General features: G+C 50.6%; 1 protein-coding gene across 1 annotated transcript; it reads right to left on the reverse strand.

Moving 5' to 3' along the window:
* Nucleotides 1-5,900: 5,900 nt before the first annotated feature.
* LOC115409708 (saxitoxin and tetrodotoxin-binding protein 1-like) lies at nt 5,901-20,360 on the reverse strand. The gene is made up of 13 exons (XM_030120983.1): nt 20,253-20,360; nt 20,015-20,160; nt 18,767-18,855; nt 18,261-18,386; nt 18,041-18,160; nt 17,584-17,704; nt 9,038-9,158; nt 8,464-8,606; nt 8,267-8,355; nt 6,837-6,965; nt 6,533-6,720; nt 5,997-6,060; nt 5,901-5,908 (listed from the first exon to the last, which is right to left on the reverse strand). Exons 1-13 carry the CDS (start codon nt 20,358-20,360, stop codon nt 5,901-5,903), a joined length of 1,452 nt encoding a protein of 483 aa, XP_029976843.1.
* Between the last annotated feature and the right edge of the window lie 295 nt (nt 20,361-20,655).

Consider the following 20,655-nt stretch of genomic DNA (forward strand, 5'->3'; position numbering starts at 1 on the left):
ATAAAATCTTCTTGGTAAAATAAATGTCGGGTTTGGACTCACTGTTATGTTTCAGGTCTGTTTGTTAATCAGCCTGCTGTGAAGTGTGTGTGTGTGTGTGTGTGTGTGTGTGTGTGTGAGACGGCTGCTCGAACGGCTCCACTCCGTTCACTCTGCTCTCTCTCTCTCTCCCTCTCTCTCTCCCCCTCTCTCTCTCTCTCTCTCCCTCTCTCTCAATCAATCAATCAATCAATCAATTTATTTTTGTATAGCCCAGTATCACAACAACAGTTGCCTCAGAGGGCTTCAAGATGTTACATTTGTCGGTAAAAGTAAAAACAGTGAATAAGCATAATGGTAATATGTCAATATTTACAGTAACGAGACAGAACGAAGCAACCACCGCCTTCGACCCTCACATCCGGCAAGAAAAAACTCCAAAAACCCAGTGGGAAAAGAAGAAATCTTGGGGAGAACCACAGTATGGAGGGATCCCTCTCCCAGGGACGGACAGCTTTGGCAACAGCGAGCATGAGACAATAAGAAGTAAAGCCTAGGACAATGTTGAGGACAGTTCGTTGGACGGTCCAGCACAAGAACCACGGATCCCAGCAGTAGAACCGCAGCCAGTCCACGGGCAGGACCGACAGGGGTGTCCTCCCGGTCCGGACGGAGCTTGTTCATAGGCCTTCGTAATAGTGGAGTCAGCAACTGAAACTGGAGAAGACTCCCCCTCGAAGGGGGGGACAGCAGGGGAAAAGCAATGAACGGACGAAAGGGAATAACATTCAGACATTAGAGGACAGGGCTCAGTGCACCGTACTTCCCACAGCATTCTAGCTCCTGGGGCAGCTTTGTGGATACTTAACTGTTTAAACTAGTATTTAGTTAGTATAGTTTAGTTTAGTTTAATTTAGTTTGGTTTAGTTTAATTTTGTTTAGTGTAATTTGGTTTGGTTTAGTTTAATTTAATTTAGTTTAGTTTAGTTTGGTTTGGTTTAGTTTGGTTTAGTTTGGTTTACTGTAGTTTGGTTTACTGTAGTTTGGTTTGGTTTACTTTAGTTTGGTTTGTTTTAGTTTAGTTTAGTTTAGTTTAGTTTGGTTTACTGTAGTTTGGTTTGGTTTGTTTTAGTTTAGTTTAGTTTAATTTAGTTTAGTTTGGTTTACTTTAGTTTGGTTTGGTTTGTTTTAGTTTAGTTTAGTTTAGTTTAGTTTAGTTTAGTTTAGTTTAGTTTAGTTTAGAATCCCTAGCTGACCTGATCATAGGCTGCATCGAAGAGAAACGTCTTGAGCCTAACCTTAAATGTGGAGACTGTGTCTGCCTCTTTGACACCACTTGGAAGCTGGTTCCATAAAAATGGTGCCTGATAGCTAAAGGCTCTTCCACCTAGTGTCCATTTAGAGACTCTAGGAGTCACCAGTAACCCTGCATTTTGAGAGCGAAGTGCTCTGATTGGTTGATAAGGCGTTAAAGCATCTTGGAGATAGGTTGGAGCCATCCCATTTAGGATTTTGTAAGTGAGGAGAAGGATTTTAAATCTAACTCTAAACTCGACTGGAAGCCAGTGAAGAGATTTTAGAACGGGAGTAATGTGTTCACGTCTTCTAGTTCCAGTTAATAATCTGGCGGCTGCATTTTGAACCAACTGGAAGTTTTTTAATACACTTTTGGGCAGGCTGCGAGAAGGGAGTTGCAGTAGTCCAGTCTAGTAGAAACAAATGCATGGATGAGTTTTTCTGCATTGCTTCTAGGTAGAATGTTTCTTATTTTAGCTATGTTGCGCAAGTGGAAATATGCTGTTTTACAAGCCAGGTTGATGTGTGCTTTAAATGAGATATCCTGATCAAATAAGACCCCGAGGTTCCTGACAGTAGAGGAGGAGGATACACTGACGTTATCTAAGGTGATAATCTGTTCAGATAGACACTCTCTCAGTTTATGGGGGCCTAGTATAATGACCTCTGTTTTGCCAGGATTCAGACGGAGATAGTTCGGAGTCATCCAGGTTTTAATTTCTCTGATACAGTCACTGAGTCTGTCTATTTGATTAGTTTGATCAGGTTTCATAGATAAATACAGTTGTGTGTCATCTGCATAGCAATGAAAATTGATATCGTGACTTCTAATTATGTTCCCTAAAGGAAGCATATATAACAGAAATAAAATTGGCCCGAGCACGGACCCTTGAGGAACCCCATAACTGACCTGGGAGCACGGTGAGGACTGTTGGTTAACGTGAACAAATTGGTACCTATTAGATAAATAGGATTTGAACCAGCAGAGGGCTTTTCCTCTGATGCCAACCTCACATTCTAACCTCTGCAGGAGAATATTGTGGTCGATTGTATCAAAAGCTGCACTGAGGTCTAGGAGAACCAGGATTGAGACTAGACCTGCGTCAGCCGCCAACAGCAAGTCATTAGTGACTTTAACTAACGCAGTCTCAGTGCTGTGATAAGCTCTATATCCTGACTGAAGTTTCTCAAATAAACTATTGTCCTGTAGGTGGCGGCAAAGCTGTTTAACCACAACTTTTTCCAGGACTTTTGAAATAAAAGGCAGATTTGATATCGGTCTGTAGTTAGCTAGAATATCAGGATCGAGATTAGGTTTTTTCAGCAGTGGTTTGATTACTGCGAATTTAAATGACTGTGGCACATAGCCATTTTCTAGAGAGGTATTTATTATAGTTATGATCGTATTTAAGATAACTGGAAGAATATCTTTGAAAAGCTTAGTTGGAATTGGATCTAGGAGACAGGTTGAGGTTTTAGAAGACATTACAATTGAAGTAATCTCAGCCCCATTTACTAATGAGAAACTATCTAGTATTTCAGGTATTTCAGGTGGAGGCAGTGGCTGGATTCCCTGAGCTTGATCTGAGGAAAGCGCTTCACTGATTTTACCTCTAATGGTTATGATTTTACCATTAAAGAATTTAAGAAAGTCATGGCAGTTTAAAGATTCTGGGATTACTGGTTCCACTACAGTATGACTGGTTGTCAGTCTGGCTACAGTGTTGAACAGAAACCGAGGGTTATTTTTGTTTATTTCTATTAAACGAGAGTAATATAATGTCTTGGCTTTAAAAAGAATTTGTTTATAGCTTAGCAAGCTACATTTCCAGGCCTTCAGAGATTGTTCTGATTTAGATTTACGCCACAGTCTTTCTAATTGCCGAGTTTTTTGTTTGAGAACACGGGTTTCAGAATTAAACCATGGAGCAACGCGCCTGGGTCGATTGGTTTTCAGCTGCAACGGGGCCACTACGTCAAGGGCAGATTTTAGTGAGTGCATAGCACTGTCAACAAACTGATCACTATTATCACCACTGGTCAATAAGCTCATTTCTGTGAGTTCACAAGATAATGCAGCAAATGCAGGCTGGATCAATTCTTTGTACCGAGCCACAGATTTTTCAGATAATGTCCGTATCAGCTGAATTTTATCTTTTTGAGCAGAGTAGTCTTCAATCAAAACCTGAAAAGTAATTAAAAAATGGTCTGAGAGAATAGGGTTCTGAGGGAGAACATTTAGGTCACTGACTTCTATCCCATATGTTAAGACCAGATCCAGGGTGTGCTTGTGACTATGAGTGGATTCATCAACATTTTGAGTGAAACCGATACTATCTAATACTGCAATAAACGCATTACTCAAACTATCACCAGAATCATCCACATGGATGTTAAAGTCACCTATTATAAGGATCTTGTTATGAGTCAATACTATATTGCTTAAAAACTCTGAGAACTCAGTTAAAAAGTCAGAGTAAGGACCAGGAGGTCGATACACAATAATTAATAGCACAGCTTTTTGATTCTTCCAATTTGGACAAGTAAGCGTTAGTATTAAGCTTTCAAAAGAGTTGAATTTAACATTAGTTTTGGGTTTAAGAAGAAGACTGGAGTGGGAAATCACTGCCACACCTCCACCTCGACCTGTTGATCTAGCTGTTTGGAAATTAACATAGGTTGGAGGGGTACATTCATTGAGCCTCACATAATCATCTTGCTGGAGCCAAGTTTCTGTTAGAGCAAGGAGATCAATGTTATTGTCACCGATAAGGTCATTCACTAACAGAGATTTAGTGGAGATTGCTCTAATGTTTAGTAGACCACATTTTATGTATTTCCTACTGGAAAAGTTATTTTGTCTCGTACAGGTGTTAAGCTTTTTACCCATTGACTTTTTTTTAATGCTTTGAGCACTTTGGACAGACTCAGTCTCTGTTAGCCTAGGTAAACCTCCATGCTTGACTTGTAAAAATCCGGGAGCAGGATTAGTGACGAGATCAACAAGATCAACAGAGGAGCGTTCTACACGACTGCTCTGCGCCCGGGGCTCATAGCTGGATTGTCAATTTAGAGTTCGAAGCCGATCAGCCATATTGTGAGCTAAAAGGGCTGCACCATCCAAAGTTGGGTGGATGCCGTCCCTGCGGATGAGCCCAGGCTTTCCCCAGAAGGTGCGCCAGTTGTTTAGAAAAATAACTCCGTTTTCCTCACTCCATCTGGACAACCAGCGATTGAATGATGAAAGTCGGCTATACATTTCATCATTGACCAAATTGGGCAGGGGACCAGAGAATATTACGGCATCAGACATCGACTTAGCCAATTCACACACCGAGGCTACTTGTAATTTGAGCACCTCTGATTGTCTCCGCCGGGCATCATTACCGCCTGCGTGAATCACGACTCGACGGAATCTCCTACCTTCCTGTTTTAAAAGCCTAAGGTTCCCCTCGATGTCCCCCACTCTGGCCCCCGGGTAACACCTAACCTTCACCGCTGGCAGCTTCACGTCTCTAACTATAGAGCTGCCAATCACCAGCGTGTCCAGTTCAGCCGGCGTGTCGTCGCTGAGGGGAGAGAACCTATTGCAGACGTGAAGCGGTTCTTGGAGTGCTACGTGGCGGTGCTTAGCACTAGCCTTCCTCTGGACTGTCACAAACCGGTCCTGGTCTTGTCCCGGCTGCTCGGGACACGCTGCGGGGCTAGGCTTGCTAACACTCCTCTCACTGCGGGAGCGAGCTGCGAGCCCTGCCGCTACCTCGCTGTAGCTAGCGCTGCCCTGCCCCTCACATCTGCGCAGCCGCTCCTCTAACTCGGTTACCCTGGCCTCCAGCGCTGTCAATACACTGCACTTTACGCAAATACCCCTATCGTCAAGGGAGGCAGGGTTCTGACTCAACATACGGCACACTGAGCAGGAAAGAAAAGAAGACAGAGGGGAGGACGCCATAGCGGTCCCGGCGGACCAAGCTAGTTAGCACGCTAAGCTAGTTAGCACGCCGGTGGCGCTAACGGCGGAGAAGAAATGTAATTCACGAGAGATCGCTTGGTCAATCGGGGGCGAAGTAACCCCGGGGGCGTAAATAACCCCGATTTTTGATTGCTTCGTGAATTAACAGTAATAGCAAGAGAGAGACAGCAAGCACTTCAGTCGCTCGCAAGCTTCAGCAAGCTTCACCAACACGGAAAACACTCACCGGAGTGACGTCAGCCGCTCAGGCCACCACAACCCACAGCATCTCCAGATGCTGTGGGTTGTGGGTTGTCTCTCTCCCCCTCTCTCTCTCTCTCTCTCTCTCTCTCTCTCTCTCTCTCTCTCGCTGCTGATGACGTCTCATTTCCATCATGCATTGCATGTCTGTCACATGGTCTTCCCTGCTCTGATAAGAACCCCCCTTGGAAGACCTGCTGTCCAGGTCGTCTCCACGGCAACGACCGTCTGCTACCGCGACACAAGACTGGACACCAAGGAGAAGACAGAAACCGCCCCCCTCCCACCGAGGGACAGTGGTGCTGTCTGTCTCGTGTCTCGTGTCTCGTGTCTCGTGTCTCGTGTCTGTCTGTGTGCAGGTCTGGTTTTCTGGTCTCACTTCTGATCATGTTTGAGCAGCTGTTCAGAATAATCATGACTCTGAGACAGGAAAGGACACAGGTCAGGGGTCAAGGGTCAGGTTGTCTTTATTTCCTGCTGCTTCCTCCCAGGACTCCTCTGGTTTCACCTGTGATCATGATCATGATGATGATGATGATGATGATGATGATCATGTGGACCGTGACAGAACCCTGAGGACAGAAGTCAGAAGACACAGCTGTTAGAGCCAGAGTGTGATGTGGACGTTTGACCAGCAGGTGGAGGAACGCCCCTCACTGTCTCCCTGCAGTGTCCTGTGGTGTCCCCCTGTGGTGTCCCCCTGTGGTGTCCCCTGTGGTGTCTCCCTGTGGTGTCCCCCTGTGGTGTCCCCTGTGGTGTCTCCCTGTGGTGTCCCCCTGTGGTGTCTCCCTGTGGTGTCCCCCTGTGGTGTCCCCCTGTGGTGTCCCCCTGTGGTGTCCCCCTGTGGTGTCTCCCTGTGGTGTCTCCCTGTGGTGTCCCCTGTGGTGTCTCCCTGTGGTGTCCCCCTGTGGTGTCCCCCTGTGGTGTCCCCTGTGGTGTCCCCTGTGGTGTCTCCCTGTGGTGTCCCCTGTGGTGTCTCCCTGTGGTGTCCCCCTGTGGTGTCCCCCTGTGGTGTCCCCTGTGGTGTCTCCCTGTGGTGTCCACTGTGGTGTCCCCTGTGGTGTCCCCTGTGGTGTCTCCCTGCCGTGTCCCTGCTGTCTCACCTGTCTGTCCATCGTAGACGTAGGGCTTCTCTGTGGGGAAACTCAGACACTCGGCTTGTTTCTTCATCAGCTGTTCTGCGGCTTGTCGTTCAGCTGGCGGCGTGTTGTTCTGATGGTGGCCCTCCTTCCCTGACACACACACACACACACACACACACACACACACACACACATAAATGATCCCATAGTCATATAGAGTGACAGGCCTGTAGAGTTTTGTGTGTGTGTGTGTGTGCGTCTCTCACTGTAGTTCATCAGGAAGCGGCCGTGCTCCGCCGTGTTGATGACCGCCAGCAGGCAGTCCTTACAGGTCAGGTAGAAGAGGATCTGATAGGTCTCGTTGTAGGGCCGCGGGACCCCGTTCAAGTCCATGTCTGGACACACACACACACACACACACACACACACACACACACACACACACACACACACACACACACACACACACGCAGGCAACAGAGCCTCGTTCATTTCGAGCTGCAGTTCCTGGTTGGTCCAGCAGGTGGCAGCAGCGCCCAGGAGGCTGCTGATGAGCTTCAGTGTGCGAGAGGAGGACACACACCTGGGTGTGTGTCAGGTGAGCGAGAGGGAGCCGTGTGGCCGGAGGTCCAGTGACCCAGTGTGTGTGTATGTGTGTGTGTGTGTGTGAGACAGTGTGTGTGAGAGTGAGTGTGTGTGAGTTTTATGTGTGTTTTATGTGTGTGTGTCTGTGTGTTTTATGTGTATGTGCGTGTGTGTATGTTTTATAAGTGTGTGTGTGTTTTATGAGTGTGTGTGTGCGTGTATTTGTGTCTGTGTGTGTGTGTTTTATGAGTGTGTGTGTGCGTGTGTGTAGGTTTTATATGAGTGTGTGTGTGTGTGTGTGTCTCTGTGTGTGTTTTATATGAGTGCGAGTGTGTGTGTGTGTGTGTGTTTTATGTGTATGTGTGAGTTTTATGTGTGTGTGTTTAATGTGAGTGTGAGTGTGTTTTGTGTGTGTGTGTGTGAGTGTGTGTTTATTTTATGTGTGTGTGTTTTGTGTGTGTGAGCTTTATGTGTGTGTATGTGTCTGTGTGTGTTTTATGTGTGTGTGTGTGTGTGTGTGTGTGTGTGTTTTGTGTGTTTGTGTGTGTATGTTTTGAGTGTGTATGCGTGTGTTTGTGTCTGTGTGTTTTGTGAGTGTGTGTGTGTACTGTGTATGTTTTATGAGTGTGTGTGCGTGCGTGTGTGTATGTTTTATATGAGTGTGTGTGTGCGTGTGTCTCTGTGTGTGTGTCTGTGTATTTTATGTGTGTGTGTGCGTGTGTGTGTGTGCGTGTGTGTGTGTGTGTGTGTGAGCGTGTGAGCGTTCTCGTATTTCTATCCTTGTTGGGGCCAAATGTCCCCACAAGGATAGCAAAACGTGGAACGACGTGCCTTGTGGGACCTTTTTCCGGTCCTAAGTAGGAGAAACAGTGTTTTCTTGACCATGTTGTTGTTACTGAAAAAAGTAAAAGTGCAAAAACATTTCTTTAGGGTTAGGCTTTGTTGTGGTGTGGGTTAGGGTTAGGGTAAGGGTCAGGGTTAGGGGCTAGACATGAATGGGAGTCAATGGACGGTCCCCACAAGGATAGAAATACAAGACTGTGTGTGTTTGTGTGTGTGTGTGTGTGTGTGTGTGTGTGTGTGTGTGTGTGTGTGTGTGTGTGTGTCTCGCCTGTGCCGGTGCTCTGCAGGGTCAGCAGGTCAGAGTCTGGCTCCACGGTGGCGTTGATGTTGACCGTGATGCAGATCGAGTGATCATGTCTGGAAGAGACAGAGGTTACACACACACACACACACACACACACACAAACACACACACACACACACACACACACACACACACACACACACACACACACACACTCTTACTTGTAGAGGTTCCTCTCGTGGAACCGGACCGTCCTGTCGGGCAGAACCGTCCACTCCACGTGTAGCGTGGCCGCGCCGTCCAGAACCTCCTGTCCGGCCGGGCTGTCGGCCACGCCCCAGACGGAGATCCAGTGACCCGCGATCTGCAGGAGAACCAGAACCAGAACCAGGTCAGACCAGAGGGGCTGCAGGGTCCGGGTCTGGACCAGAGCAGCTCCCGGGTCCAGGTCTGGACCAGAGCAGCTCCCGGGTCCAGGTCTGGACCAGAGCAGCTCCCGGGTCCAGGTCTGGACCAGAGCAGCTCCCGGGTCCAGGTCTGGACCAGAGCAGCTCCCGGGTCCAGGTCTGGACCAGAGCAGCTCCCGGGTCCAGGTCTGGATTTGTTGAAACCGTCACAGAGTTTGAACTCAGACATTCTGGCTGTGAGGCGAGAGACAAACCACTGCACCAAATCAACCCACACTGGCAGTGAGGGAGGAGCGGCAGGTGGAGGCGGCGGATCGGGTGGAGGTATTGGAGGGGGTGGATCGGGTGGAGGCGGCGGATCGGGTGGAGGCGGGTGGAGGCGGCTCACCTTGTCCAGCTCGGCGGTCGGCAGCCGTTTGGTCAGAGCTTCACACTGGTCCGGCGCGGCGGTGGAGACCCCCACCCCCAGCAGCAGCAGCAGCACCACCCGTCTCACTGCAGCCGTCATCCTGCTCCGACACGCAAATCAAACGCACCTCGGTGAGTCTGCCGGCCTCAGGGCCCGGTTTATATGGGACTGGCCCGGACCCCCCCGGGGCCCCAAGGGTCCAAAGAGTGTGTGTGCTGCGTGACTGAGCGCTTGTTTACCTGCACCGAGCGGGCCAGCGGTCAGCTGATTCCAGGAAGGTCTCTGAAGCCCCGCCCCCCGCCACCGCCGCCCCAGGACGCCGTCCGGCTGAGGACAAAAGTCCAGGACCGCCGGAGTTGGCCAAGTCCTGACCCTGGACTTCAGTCCGGACACCATGACTGGACGATTCAGAGAACCAGCAGGTCCTGGTCTGACCGCCCCGGATCGATCTGGACCAATGAAAACCCCGCCCCCCACAGCTCCCGGTCCATCAGGGAGCCAATCAGGGAACGGACTCCGGCCTGGAGAGCCTGAAGACCGTTAGCACTATCAGGAAGTTTAGTGTGTGTGCGTGTGTGTGTGTTCTTGTATTTCTATCCTTGTTGGGGCCAAATGTCCCCACAAGGATAGCAAAACGTGGAACGACGTGCCTTGTGGGGGTTTACAGTCAAGTCGGCACCACTCCAAGTCGGCCCCGGCCAACTCGGCACCGCCCCGGGATACAGTCAACTCGGCATCAAGCCAAGTCGGCATCAAGCTAAGTCGGCATCAAGCCAAGTCGGCCTCGCGGGCGGGGGGGGGGCTCTCGAGTGGCCGAGTTGGTCGGTGCGGACTTGACTGTAAGCTGCTTACCAACTCGGCCAAAAGCGTCTTTCTTTCTTTTTTAATCACGATGGTGGATAATGTACCTGGAGCTTCATGTTTGACGTCCGAGTAGCTTAGCTACAAGCGCGCAGCGCTTAGCGGCTGTCTGGTCATGTGACCGGTCCCAAGGCATTCTGGGAATCGTAGTGCAGCGATGCCGGCTGCGCCGCGACGATTTGCAGTTTTTTTCGTGCCGGCAGCGCCGCTTCTCCTCACGTAGCAGGCAGGGGACTGGAGGACAAACTGTGTGGTGACTGACAGGCTAGAGGTGGAGAATGGACCTGGAGCTTCATGGTTGACGTCCTGTTTGAACCGAGTAGCTTAGCTACGAGCGCACAGCGCGAGCGGCTGTCTGGTCATGTGACCAGATCATGTGACCGGCATGTGATCCGCGAACGCCGCCTGATCAAACCAGTCGCCTGCATTATAATTTTATTGTAATGTTCTCCACCCCTGAAGTTTGGTCAGCCAGTACAATTAGATGAAATGTATATAATATTTTACCGGAGGGCTACGTTTATGAGCTTATGAACACCAAGAAACCACATGAACAGCTTAACATGTACTACTGGTAATCGTTTGATATTACAGTCCCAGTTGCTATTACTGTTGACGCACACTAGATGGCGGGCAAACAACATTTACAACAAAATACATGCTTTTGCAAATGACAATGTTTGTTAAAGAAAAGAATAATGACTGATAAACTAACAATGTTGATCAGAAATGAACAAATCAGCATAAGCATAATGCAATACAGGTATTATGTTGTGGTTGGGATGAAATAAAACAAGTATGATCGAGTTCGTCATGCAGCTTCGGTCTTCCTAGGTTTCCACTGATTGGGTAAAAATAAATTAACTGTACTGGCTGACCAAACTTCGGGGGTGGAGAACATTACAATAAAATTATAATGCAGGCGACTGGTTTGATCAGGCGGCGTTCGCGGATCACATGCCGGTCACATGATCTGGTCACATGACCAGACAGCCGCTCGCGCTGTGCGCTCGTAGCTAAGCTACTCGGTTCAAACAGGACGTCAACCATGAAGCTCCAGGTCCATTCTCCACCTCTAACCTGTCAGTCACCATAACCACACAGTTTGTCCTCCAGTCCCCTGCCTGCTATGTGAGGAGAAGCGGCGCTGCCGGCACGAAAAAAACTGCAAATCGTCGCGGCGCAGCCGGCATCGCTGCACTACGATTCCCAGAATGCCTTGGGACCGGTCACATGACCAGACAGCCGCTAAGCGCTGCGCGCTTGTAGCTAAAAGCTACTCGGACGTCAAACATGAAGCTCCCAGGTACATTATCCACCATCGTGATTAAAAAAGAAAGAAAGACGCTTTTGGCCGAGTTGGTAAGCAGCTTACAGTCAAGTCCGCACCGACCAACTCGGCCACTCGAGAGCCCCCCCGCCCGCGAGGCCGACTTGGCTTGATGCCGACTTAGCTTGATGCCGACTTGGCTTGATGCCGAGTTGACTGTATCCCGGGGCGGTGCCGAGTTGGCCGGGGCCGACTTGGAGTGGTGCCGACCGGACTGTATCCCCCTTGTGGGGACCTTTTTCCGGTCCTAAGTAGGAGAAACAGTGTTTTCTTGACCATGTTGTTGTTACTGAAAAAAGTAAAAGTGCAAAAACATTTCTTTAGGGTTAGGCTTTGTTGTGGTGTGGGTTAGGTATGATATAATAAAGAAGAAAAGCACGGGCAACAGAAACTACTTATTGGACGCAACCAAGGGCCGAGGGAGGTTTTACTGACATAGATAAAAACCCAAGACATAAGAGTGAGTTAAAGTGTAAAAGCATGAGAAGCATCCTTAATTGTAATAAAATTGTTTATTGAATACTTGCCAATAAATGAATAAATACCAGTTAAAATATAAATAAATAATTCAAAATCATCCTGAAAACCTCCAGGGGGCAGGAGAATGCTCCTTCATATCCCCTCCAAGGAAATGAGTAGAGAATATTGACTCTGTGTCTCTAACATTTCTTTAGGGTTAGGCTTTGTTGTGGTGTGGGTTAGGGTTAGGGTAAGGGTCAGGGTTAGGGGCTAGACATGAATGGGAGTCAATGGAAGGTCCCCACAAGGATAGAAATACAAGACTGTGCGTGTGTGTGTGTGTGTGTGTGTGTGTGTGTGTGTGTTCCCTCCATATTCACTGATTCACTGTGAGCTCTGAGCTGAGACCAGAGAGGACAGTCAGCAGGTGTTTGTGTTGCCATGGAGACCAGCTGCTCTCAGCGGTGTGTGTGTTGCCATGGAGACCAGCTGCTCTCAGCGGTGTGTGTTGCCATGGAGACCAGCTGCTCTCAGCGGTGTGTGTTGCCATGGAGACCAGCTGCTCTCAGCAGCCATGACAGTGACTCAGTGTGTTTGGTTGAAGAACTGTGGCTCCTCCAGAACCCAGAGGTGAAACAGAACAATCTTTTCTTCCACCGAGCGTCAGAGGCCGTTCATGGATTCATCCTGAGGCTTCCTGTCTGTAGGATCATCCATTCATCCGTTCATCAGGTTGGACAGGTGTGTGAAGGTGTGGACTGAGGAGGAACTCTGTAAAGCTGTGCAGCAGAGGCAGAACGTTCTGCTGCCTCTGCAGAGAACCGGCTCTGGTCCGGCTCCGGTCCGGCTCTGGTCCGGCTCTGGTCCGGCTCCGGTCCGGCTCCGGTCCGTCTCCGGTCCGGCTCCGGTCCGGCTCCGGTCCGGCTCCGCTCTGGCTCTGGTCCGGCTCTGGTCCGGCTCCGGTCCGGCTCCGCTCTGGCTCTGGTCCGGCTCTGGTCCGGCTCTGGTCCGGCTCTGGTCCGGCTCTGGTCCGGCTCCGGTCCGGCTCCACTCTGGCTCTGGTCCGGCTCTGGTCCGGCTCCGGTCCGGCTCCGCTCTGGCTCTGGTCTGGCTCCGGTCTGGCTCCGGTCCGGCTCCAGCTCCAGCCAGTTCTGTGCTTGTGACGGGATTTTGTTCTATCAGTCCGGTTGTTCTGGTTTTACCGTGTGTTTCTCTGGAGACGGAGGTTCGAGCTGCTTCTGTTGGTGTTTGGACTGAAAGAGCCGCAGATCTGGCAACCTCCTCCAGGGGACAGTGCTGCGGTACTGGAACCGGGGGACTGAACCGGGGGACTGAGCTGGGGGCTGAACCGGGACTCCGTCCACTGACCCAGACCATGCGAGGCGTCACAGCAGCAGGATGAACACAGGACAGAAATGTCTGATGCTGTCTGACTGTGTCCTCTGCTGATGGAGCTGATTGGACAAAACACTCTACTGTCCTACTGTCTCTACTGTCCTACTGTCTCTACTGTCTGTACTGTCCTACTGTCTCTACTGTCCTACTGTCCTACTGTCTCTACTGTCCTACTGTCTCTACTGTCCTACTGTCCTACTGTCCTACTGTCTCTACTGTCCTACTGTCCTACTGTCCTACTGTCCTACTGTCCTACTGTCCCTACTGTCCTACTGTCCTACTGTCTCTACTGTCCTACTGTCTCTACTGTCCTACTGTCCTACTGTCTCTACTGTCCTACTGTCTCTACTGTCCTACTGTCTCTACTGTCCTACTGTCCTACTGTCCTACTGTCTCTACTGTCCTACTGTCTCTACTGTCCTACTGTCCTACTGTCCTACTGTCTCTACTGTCCTACTGTCCTACTGTCTCTACTGTCCTACTGTCTCTACTATCCTACTGTCTCTACTGTCCTACTGTCTCTACTGCTCTCAGAATCAGAATAAGAATCAGAATCAGAATTGAGCTTTGGAGCGTGATGTCACAAAAAAGGGGCGGAGCCATTTTTAATGTTGATCCGCCATTTTGAAGGGGTGCTACAAACGCACTGCTGTGCAAACCCATTAGAAGCTGGAAAAGTAATGACCGAATGGTTGGAAACTGCTGTGTTGCTGGTTGTAAGGCTCCCTGGCCGACCGCAGGGCAGGAAGTGAGAGAATGGGCTGTCTGTTCTTGGTTCTCCTGCTTGGAAGCACCGTATCATGTTACAGCTTGCCTGGATCGCTGCTGTTAGACTTGTGGACATAAAGTTCGATGTCATCCCAAGATATCTCTTGATATGTTCCACACATTTTCATTCTGGTAAGTTCTTGATATTGGTCATGAATAAATGACTCTGTCAGTTAAACAGCTACTCTAAGACCAGCACATGGCTAATTAATTATTCTAAACAAGCCCTCCTGCTGCCACTCCCCCTCCTGCAGTCAGACTGACATTTTAGTGAGTTTTTCATAATCATAGCATCACCGCTCAGGTGGAGGTAAATCAGGAGGAGCTCTTTGGAAGAATAAAAACTGGAATTAAAGGAGAATAGGAAAACGCTGTCTGGAGGAAGCTGCAGCAGCGATGAACAGCGTCGTCTGGACGAACGGACCGACTGAGGTCTGAACAGATTATCGATCCGTTAATTTAACCCTGATATTGCAAATAATGAGGCAACTCACGTGACACAGCTCAGAGTTTTATTGTTTCGCTTCATTATGTCTCAGAGCCAGACAGCAGCACCGTGGCCAGGTCTGCTCCCCACAGCGGGACGGTCCCACCGAGACACACCCAGCACCGGACCGGTGCCGAGCAGGACACGGGACTGAACAGGACCCGGGACTGAACAGGACCCGGGACTCAGGCCACCGAGGGCGGCGCCTGCCACCCGCTGTCGGTACAGCTTAAATTAAAGAATAGAAGTCCTCATAAAATGTTTGACCAAACGTCCTCTGTCTGTATTTTATCTCCCTTTAGCTGATACGTTATTTTCTGGGCTGCTGGCTTCGCACCACTGAGTAAATTAATAATTTGCTAAACTTCAGAGTTTATTTACATTTCATAGCGGTTCTTCAGGTCCTGTCTCCTGGTCCAGCCAGTCCAGGCTCTGTTTCCACGTCGGCTCCTCTCGTGGCGCAGGCGCATCAACAGTAACTCTATCGGCCAGTGCAATATTGTGTAAAACTGCCAAAATAAAGTCCCATCTTTCCGGGGCTGATCATCAGTGTTTCCCCCGCTGGTCTGAAGCTGCTCCACAGCAGCAGCTGTGTGTCTTTGCGCTTTGTTAAAACAGCTCCTCTCCGTGGCAGGATGGACCAGCGGAGTTATTGAAAGTTAAAAATCCATCATTAATCCCACAAGAGGGGATATTACTAGATATTCTGTAAGGGCGTTATTTTATTTTTCATTCTTTAACTTTTTAATCTTGCTGATTATGTGCTGCTTCTGCTTTACGGCGTGTTTCAGATGTGCTTTATAATTGTTTTCACGCTCCGCCAGGTTTTTCCTGCACTACACCGTAAATCCACACTGACGCAAACTTGCTCCACGATGTCAGACCTGTCCCGAGATGTCGAGAGAACGAGGTATCCTAATTGTGCATCCAGACGCAATCGGTCGCGGTAGAATCTCTTTTCTTTTGCATTTTCCAAGTGTTGTCACAGTTTGTTTTGATTTCTCTACCCCTTCAAAATGGCGCCGTCGTCCCATAATGCATTGCGCGGTGACGTCGGTTCCAAAGCTCAATAGACTTTATTGTCATTGCACAGGGGGGTATGACGAGATTTTGTGGGTGCTCATGTAAAGCTACAATTCACCTCGATAAAAAGGTCAAAAAACAAAACAGAAGAAACAAAACAGAAAACACCCCAGGCATTTGGTGAAGACAAAACATACAAGGGCGAGTGTACGAGGGGGGACAGAGAGAGGTGGTCAGATTGTCCGAGGTGGGGGAGGGGGGTCGCCCTGTATGCGAGCTTAATATTGGAATAAACCTGGTTCAGAGTGTTTTCTCCCCTGGTTGCTCACTCGACCTCCTGGTGGAATGTGAGGAGTCCAATCTTGAGCTGTACTTTGTTGAATCCCCGGCAACGATATGTACGCCGTCTGGATTGTGCTGTTGTGAGATCATGAGCTGGAGCTGGCCGAGTGCCGTGCTAACGTTAGCATCGGGGGTGTATAGACCGCTCCTGTGGCAACTGGACGGGACGACGCTGCAGGACATGGCCTCTGGGTCCGGAGAGCAGTAGGCGTCCATCACTCTGCCGTCCCAGCACCAGTCCTCGTGCACATAAACACAGAGCCCCCCTCCCATGCTCCTACCGGAGGCTTCGGTCCGGTCGTGGCGGTGGACGGCGGCCTGCTAGCTGGACTGTAGCAGCGGGGATGTGCGGCGCAGCCAGGATTCGCTGATAATCAGAAGACAGAACTCACAGCTGTAGCGGTTGTAGGGGATCTGTGATCGTAGCTCATCCATCTTATTCTGGCGTTTGTCAGGAAGATGGAAGGAAACAGTGGTCTGTGCGGTGGTCTGTGTGGTGGTCTGTGCGGTGGTCTGTGTGGTGGTCTGTGCGGTGGTCTGTGCGGTGGTCTGTGTGGTGGTCTGTGCGGTGGTCTGTGCAGTGGTCTGTGTGGTGGTCTGTGTGGTTGTGCAGTGGTCTGTGCAGTGGTCTGTGCGGTAGTCTGTGTGGTCTGTGTGGTGGTCTGTGTGGTGGTCTGTGTGGTCTTTATGGTGGTCTGTGTGGTGGTCGGTGTGGTGGTCTGTGTGGTGGTCTGTGTGGTGGTCTGTGCAGTGGTCTGTGCAGTGGTCTGTGTGGTGGTCTGTGTGGTGGTCTGTGTGGTGGTCTGTGCAGTGGTCTGTGTGGTGGTCTGTGTGGTGGTCTGTGCAGTGGTCTGTGCAGTGGTCTGTGCGGTGGTCTGTGCGGTGGTCTGTGAGGTGGTCTGTGTGGTGGTCTGTGCGGTGGTCTGTGCGGTGGTCTGTGCGGTGGTCTGTGAGGTGGTCTGTGCGGTGGTCTGTGAGGTGGTCTGTGTGGTGGTCTGTGAGGTGGTCTGTGTGGTGGTCTGTGCGGTGGTCTGTGCGGTGGTCTGTGCGGTGGTCTGTGTGGTGGTCTCCTGAGTTGAGCTAGCAGGCCAGCCCGGCGTCCGTCTTTCTGCTTCCTCTCCGACACCTGCTGGTCCCGACAACAATCCCCGGGGTGCCGGCGGTCTCGCTGTCTCCAGTGGGACGTTGTGTGTCCGTGAGAAAGCGCTTGTAATATCCGTTGTAGTCCGAAGGCCGATGTCTATCAGGTCTTGGCGGCTGTATCAGTGGTGGCTGTGACACGGCTGTGTCCCAAAAAGAGTTAAAAAAAAAAACACAATATAAAAAGGTGCAAGAGTCGCTGGGAGCCTCGGGCCGCCGCCGCCGTCTCTCCTGTCCTCCTGTCTCTACAGCTCTACTGTCTCTACTGTCCTAGTGTCTCTACTGACTCTACACTCTCTTTTGTCTCTAATGCTTCGTTGTCTCTACTGTCTCTACTGTCTCTACTGTCCTAGTGTCTCTACTGACTCTACTGTCTCTACTGACACAAACGATCCTGCTTTTGATGTTTTGATGAAATGTGTGGATCTGAGAGGCGATGCTCCAGAGGACAAATCTCGTTTTCCTGCTGAGTCGCTCTCCTGGTTCATGTGACTCTTATGACCATATATGGACGTATACTGATGACATCATTCAGCTGAGAGCAGCTGCCAATCACACTCTGACCAATCAGTGACTGACGAGGACTTTCTCCGTCCTCCGTCTCATTTAGCATTTCAACTCTGATTTCTGGGAAGGAATATGGGACGCCGCTCTGCCGGGACGCTGCTCTGCCGGGACGTCGCTCTGCCGGGACGCCGCTCTGCCGGGACACCGCTCTGCCTAGTGGCGTCTCGGCAGGCGTCCCGTCCGGCCGAGACGCCTGCAGCGTCCATGTCTCTGGTGGTTTTGCTGCATGTTGGAAGGACTGTGATCATTGGTTTCTGCTGTCGGTTCCTGATGTCTGAGAATGCCGAGAGCGAGAACGGGCAGGACAGAGGACATCCTGTCAGCTGCTGACCAGCAAAGAAGAAAACACAGAGAGGAGACGACCCGGGTTCAGGTTCAGGTTCAGGGTGTCTTTATTTCATGAGGTCTCAGGTGGAACCCTCCTGGTTCCTCTCAGGACTCTGCAGGTTCCGCCTCCGGAGCAGATTTCTTATGGCAAAAATCTGAGGACAGAAAATCACGTTGAGACTGAAGAGGACACCCAGAGAGGACCAGTCCTCTGTCCTGACCGAGACCTGGACCCCTCTGGACTGTCTCCCTGCAGTGTCCTGCAGTGTCCTCTGTCTCCTACCTGACACTCCGTCGTAGACGTAGGCCTCCTCTGTGGGGAAATTCAGACACTCTGCATGTGTCTTCAGGAAGTCGTGGGCGGCTCGGTGCTCGTCCACGTCCTGATGGGCGCCGAACTTCCCTGAGAGACACACACACACACACACACACACACAGGTGGTCAGGCCCGGTCAGAGCCCAGGCTGGTGGTGTGTGTGTGTGTGTGTGTGTGTGTGTGTTACTGTAGCTCAGCAGGTAGCTTCCCGTCTCCTCCTTGTAGTTGAGCAGCAGTTTGTCGGCGCTGCTGTAGTAAACCTTCACCTCCCCTGGTTCCTGGTACTCCCGCTTAGATCCATCAGCCTCAATAGCTGAAACACACACACGCACACACACACACACACACACACACACACACACACACACACACACACACACACACACACACACATACACACACACACATACACACACACACACACACACACACATACACACACACACACACATACACACACACACACACACACACACACACACACACACACACACACACACACACACATACACACACACACACATACACACACAACTGAGGACAGGCTGCTGCAAAAGGTAGCATTGTAACAGTGTAGTGTAGTACTGTAGCTTTGTAGCTTTACAGTGTAGTACTGTAGCATTGTAGCATTGTAGCATTGTAGCTTTGTAGCGTTGTAGCATTGTAGCGTTGTAGCTTTGCAGCTGGACTCACTGATGTTGGTGGTGTGCAGCGTCAGCTGTTCGGCTGTAGAATTGACCGTCAGCCGGATGTCGAAGGAGATGCAGGACGAGACGTTGTTCCTGAAGGATGAGAGACGGCGTCAGTCCATCATGGTGGACTGTCTGTCCTCTCAGTCCATCTCCGGTCCTCCTCAATCACCCCTGTCCTCTCAGTCCTCTCAGTCTGTCCCTGTCCTCTTATTCCTCCCCATCCTCCCAGTCCTCCCCATCCTCTTGAGGAGGAGTATTCAGATTACACTGCAATTGTGGCATGTGTGAAGGGTAGGGATGAAAAGGAGTACAGGGAGCTCATCACGGGATTCACCACCTGGAGCAGGGACAATGGTCTTATTCTGAACACCTCGAAGACGAAGGAGATGATCATTGACTTTGGCAGGAAGCCTCTCATCAACCTGTCATCATCGACGGAGAGAGTATTGAGGTTGTTCACACCTATAAATACTTGGGTGTGCACCTTGACCACAGACTGGACTGGTCAGAGCAGCTCGGGCCCTGGATAAGAAAGGACAGAGCAGGCTGTTTTTCCTGAGGAGACTTAAGTCCTTTGACGTGTGTGGTGACATGCTGGACATTTTCTACCAGTCTGTTGTTGCAAGTGCTGTTTTCTTTGGGGTTGTCTGTTGGGGTAGCAGTATGACAAAAAGAGACAGCAATCGGCTGGACAGACTGATCAGGAGGTGTGTGTCTGTGATGGGGAGGAAGGTGGACTCTGCTGGAGCAGTCTTGGAGAGGAGGATGAGGCTCTAATGCAGAGTATCTTGAGGAACTCCAAACATCCACTGCAGGACACAGTTGCAGCTCAAAAAAGTGAGCGGAGTAACAGGCTGCTGTCATTGCGCTGCAGAACTGAGCGCTTCAAGAGGTCGTTCATCCCCTCAGCAATCAGGCTGTATAACAGATGTGCCTGAGCCAAACTAAGAACACTACGAGCACTTTTATTTATTGTACTGTTGTTATTTATTATTTGCATGTGAATGATTTGTGTGCTGCTGGACACCGGAATTTCTCCCTTGGGAGATTAATAAAGTTTTATCTATCTATCTATCTATCTTGATCCATCCCTGTCCTCACAGTCTGTCCCCGTCCCCCCGTCCTCCCAGTCTGTCCCTGTCCTCCCTGTCCTCTCAGTCCTTCCCATCCTCCCAGGCTGTCCTTGTCCTCCCCGTCCTCTCAGTCCTCCCCGTCCTCAGCTGGGGACCCGGGGACGGACAGGACTCACTGGTACAGGTTCCTCTCGTGGAACTGGACGGTCTGGTTGTCCCCCAGCAGCTGGATCTGGGCGTAGGAGGTGTTGGTGCCGCTCAGGATCTCCCTGGTCTTGTTGGTGTCGCCCACAGCCCAGACCAGGACCCAGTCCCCATAGATCTGCAGGGTCAGAGGTCACGCAGAGGTCAGACTGAGGTCAGAGCTGCAGCGGGAGGCGGGTGGAGGCGGCGGATCAGGTGGAGGTGGCTCACCTTGTCCAGCTCGGCGGTGGGCTGCCGTTTGTTCGCAGCTTCACACTGGTCCGGCACGGCAGTGGAGACCCCCACCCCCAGCAGCAGCAGCAGCACCACCCGTCTCATGTTAGCCGTCATCCTGCTCCAACACACAAATCAAAAGCACCTCGGTGAGTCTGCCGGCCTCAGGGCCCGGTTTATATGGGACTGACCCGGACCCCCCCGGGGCCCCGAGGGTCCAAAGAGTGTGTGTGCTGCGTGTCGGTCTGCCTGAGTCACTGTGTGGGTGTCTGTGTGTGTGTGTGTGTGTGTGTGTGTGTGTGTGTTTGTGTGTGTGTGTGTGTGTGTGTGTGTGTGTGTGTTGTTCGACCTTGGCTTTCTGCTGGCTCCTGCTGACTCAGCAGTTTGGGCTCAGGTTGAT

The sequence above is a fragment of the Salarias fasciatus genome, chromosome 22, assembly GCF_902148845.1.
Source record: "Salarias fasciatus chromosome 22, fSalaFa1.1, whole genome shotgun sequence".
In the NCBI taxonomy this organism is placed as follows: domain Eukaryota; kingdom Metazoa; phylum Chordata; class Actinopteri; order Blenniiformes; family Blenniidae; genus Salarias; species Salarias fasciatus.

Coding starts and splice junctions, on each gene's coding strand:
- LOC115409708 (XM_030120983.1), bottom strand. CDS start 20,360: ATGAGACGGGTGGTGCTGCTGCTGCTGCTGGGGGTGGGGGTCTCCACT. Junction 18,856..20,014: donor CACGAGAGGAACCTGTACCA/GTGAGTCCTGTC, acceptor CTCATCCTTCAG/GAACAACGTCTCGTCCTGCA. Junction 6,966..8,266: donor CCTGCAGAGCACCGGCACAG/GCGAGACACACA, acceptor GTGTGTGTCCAG/ACATGGACTTGAACGGGGTC.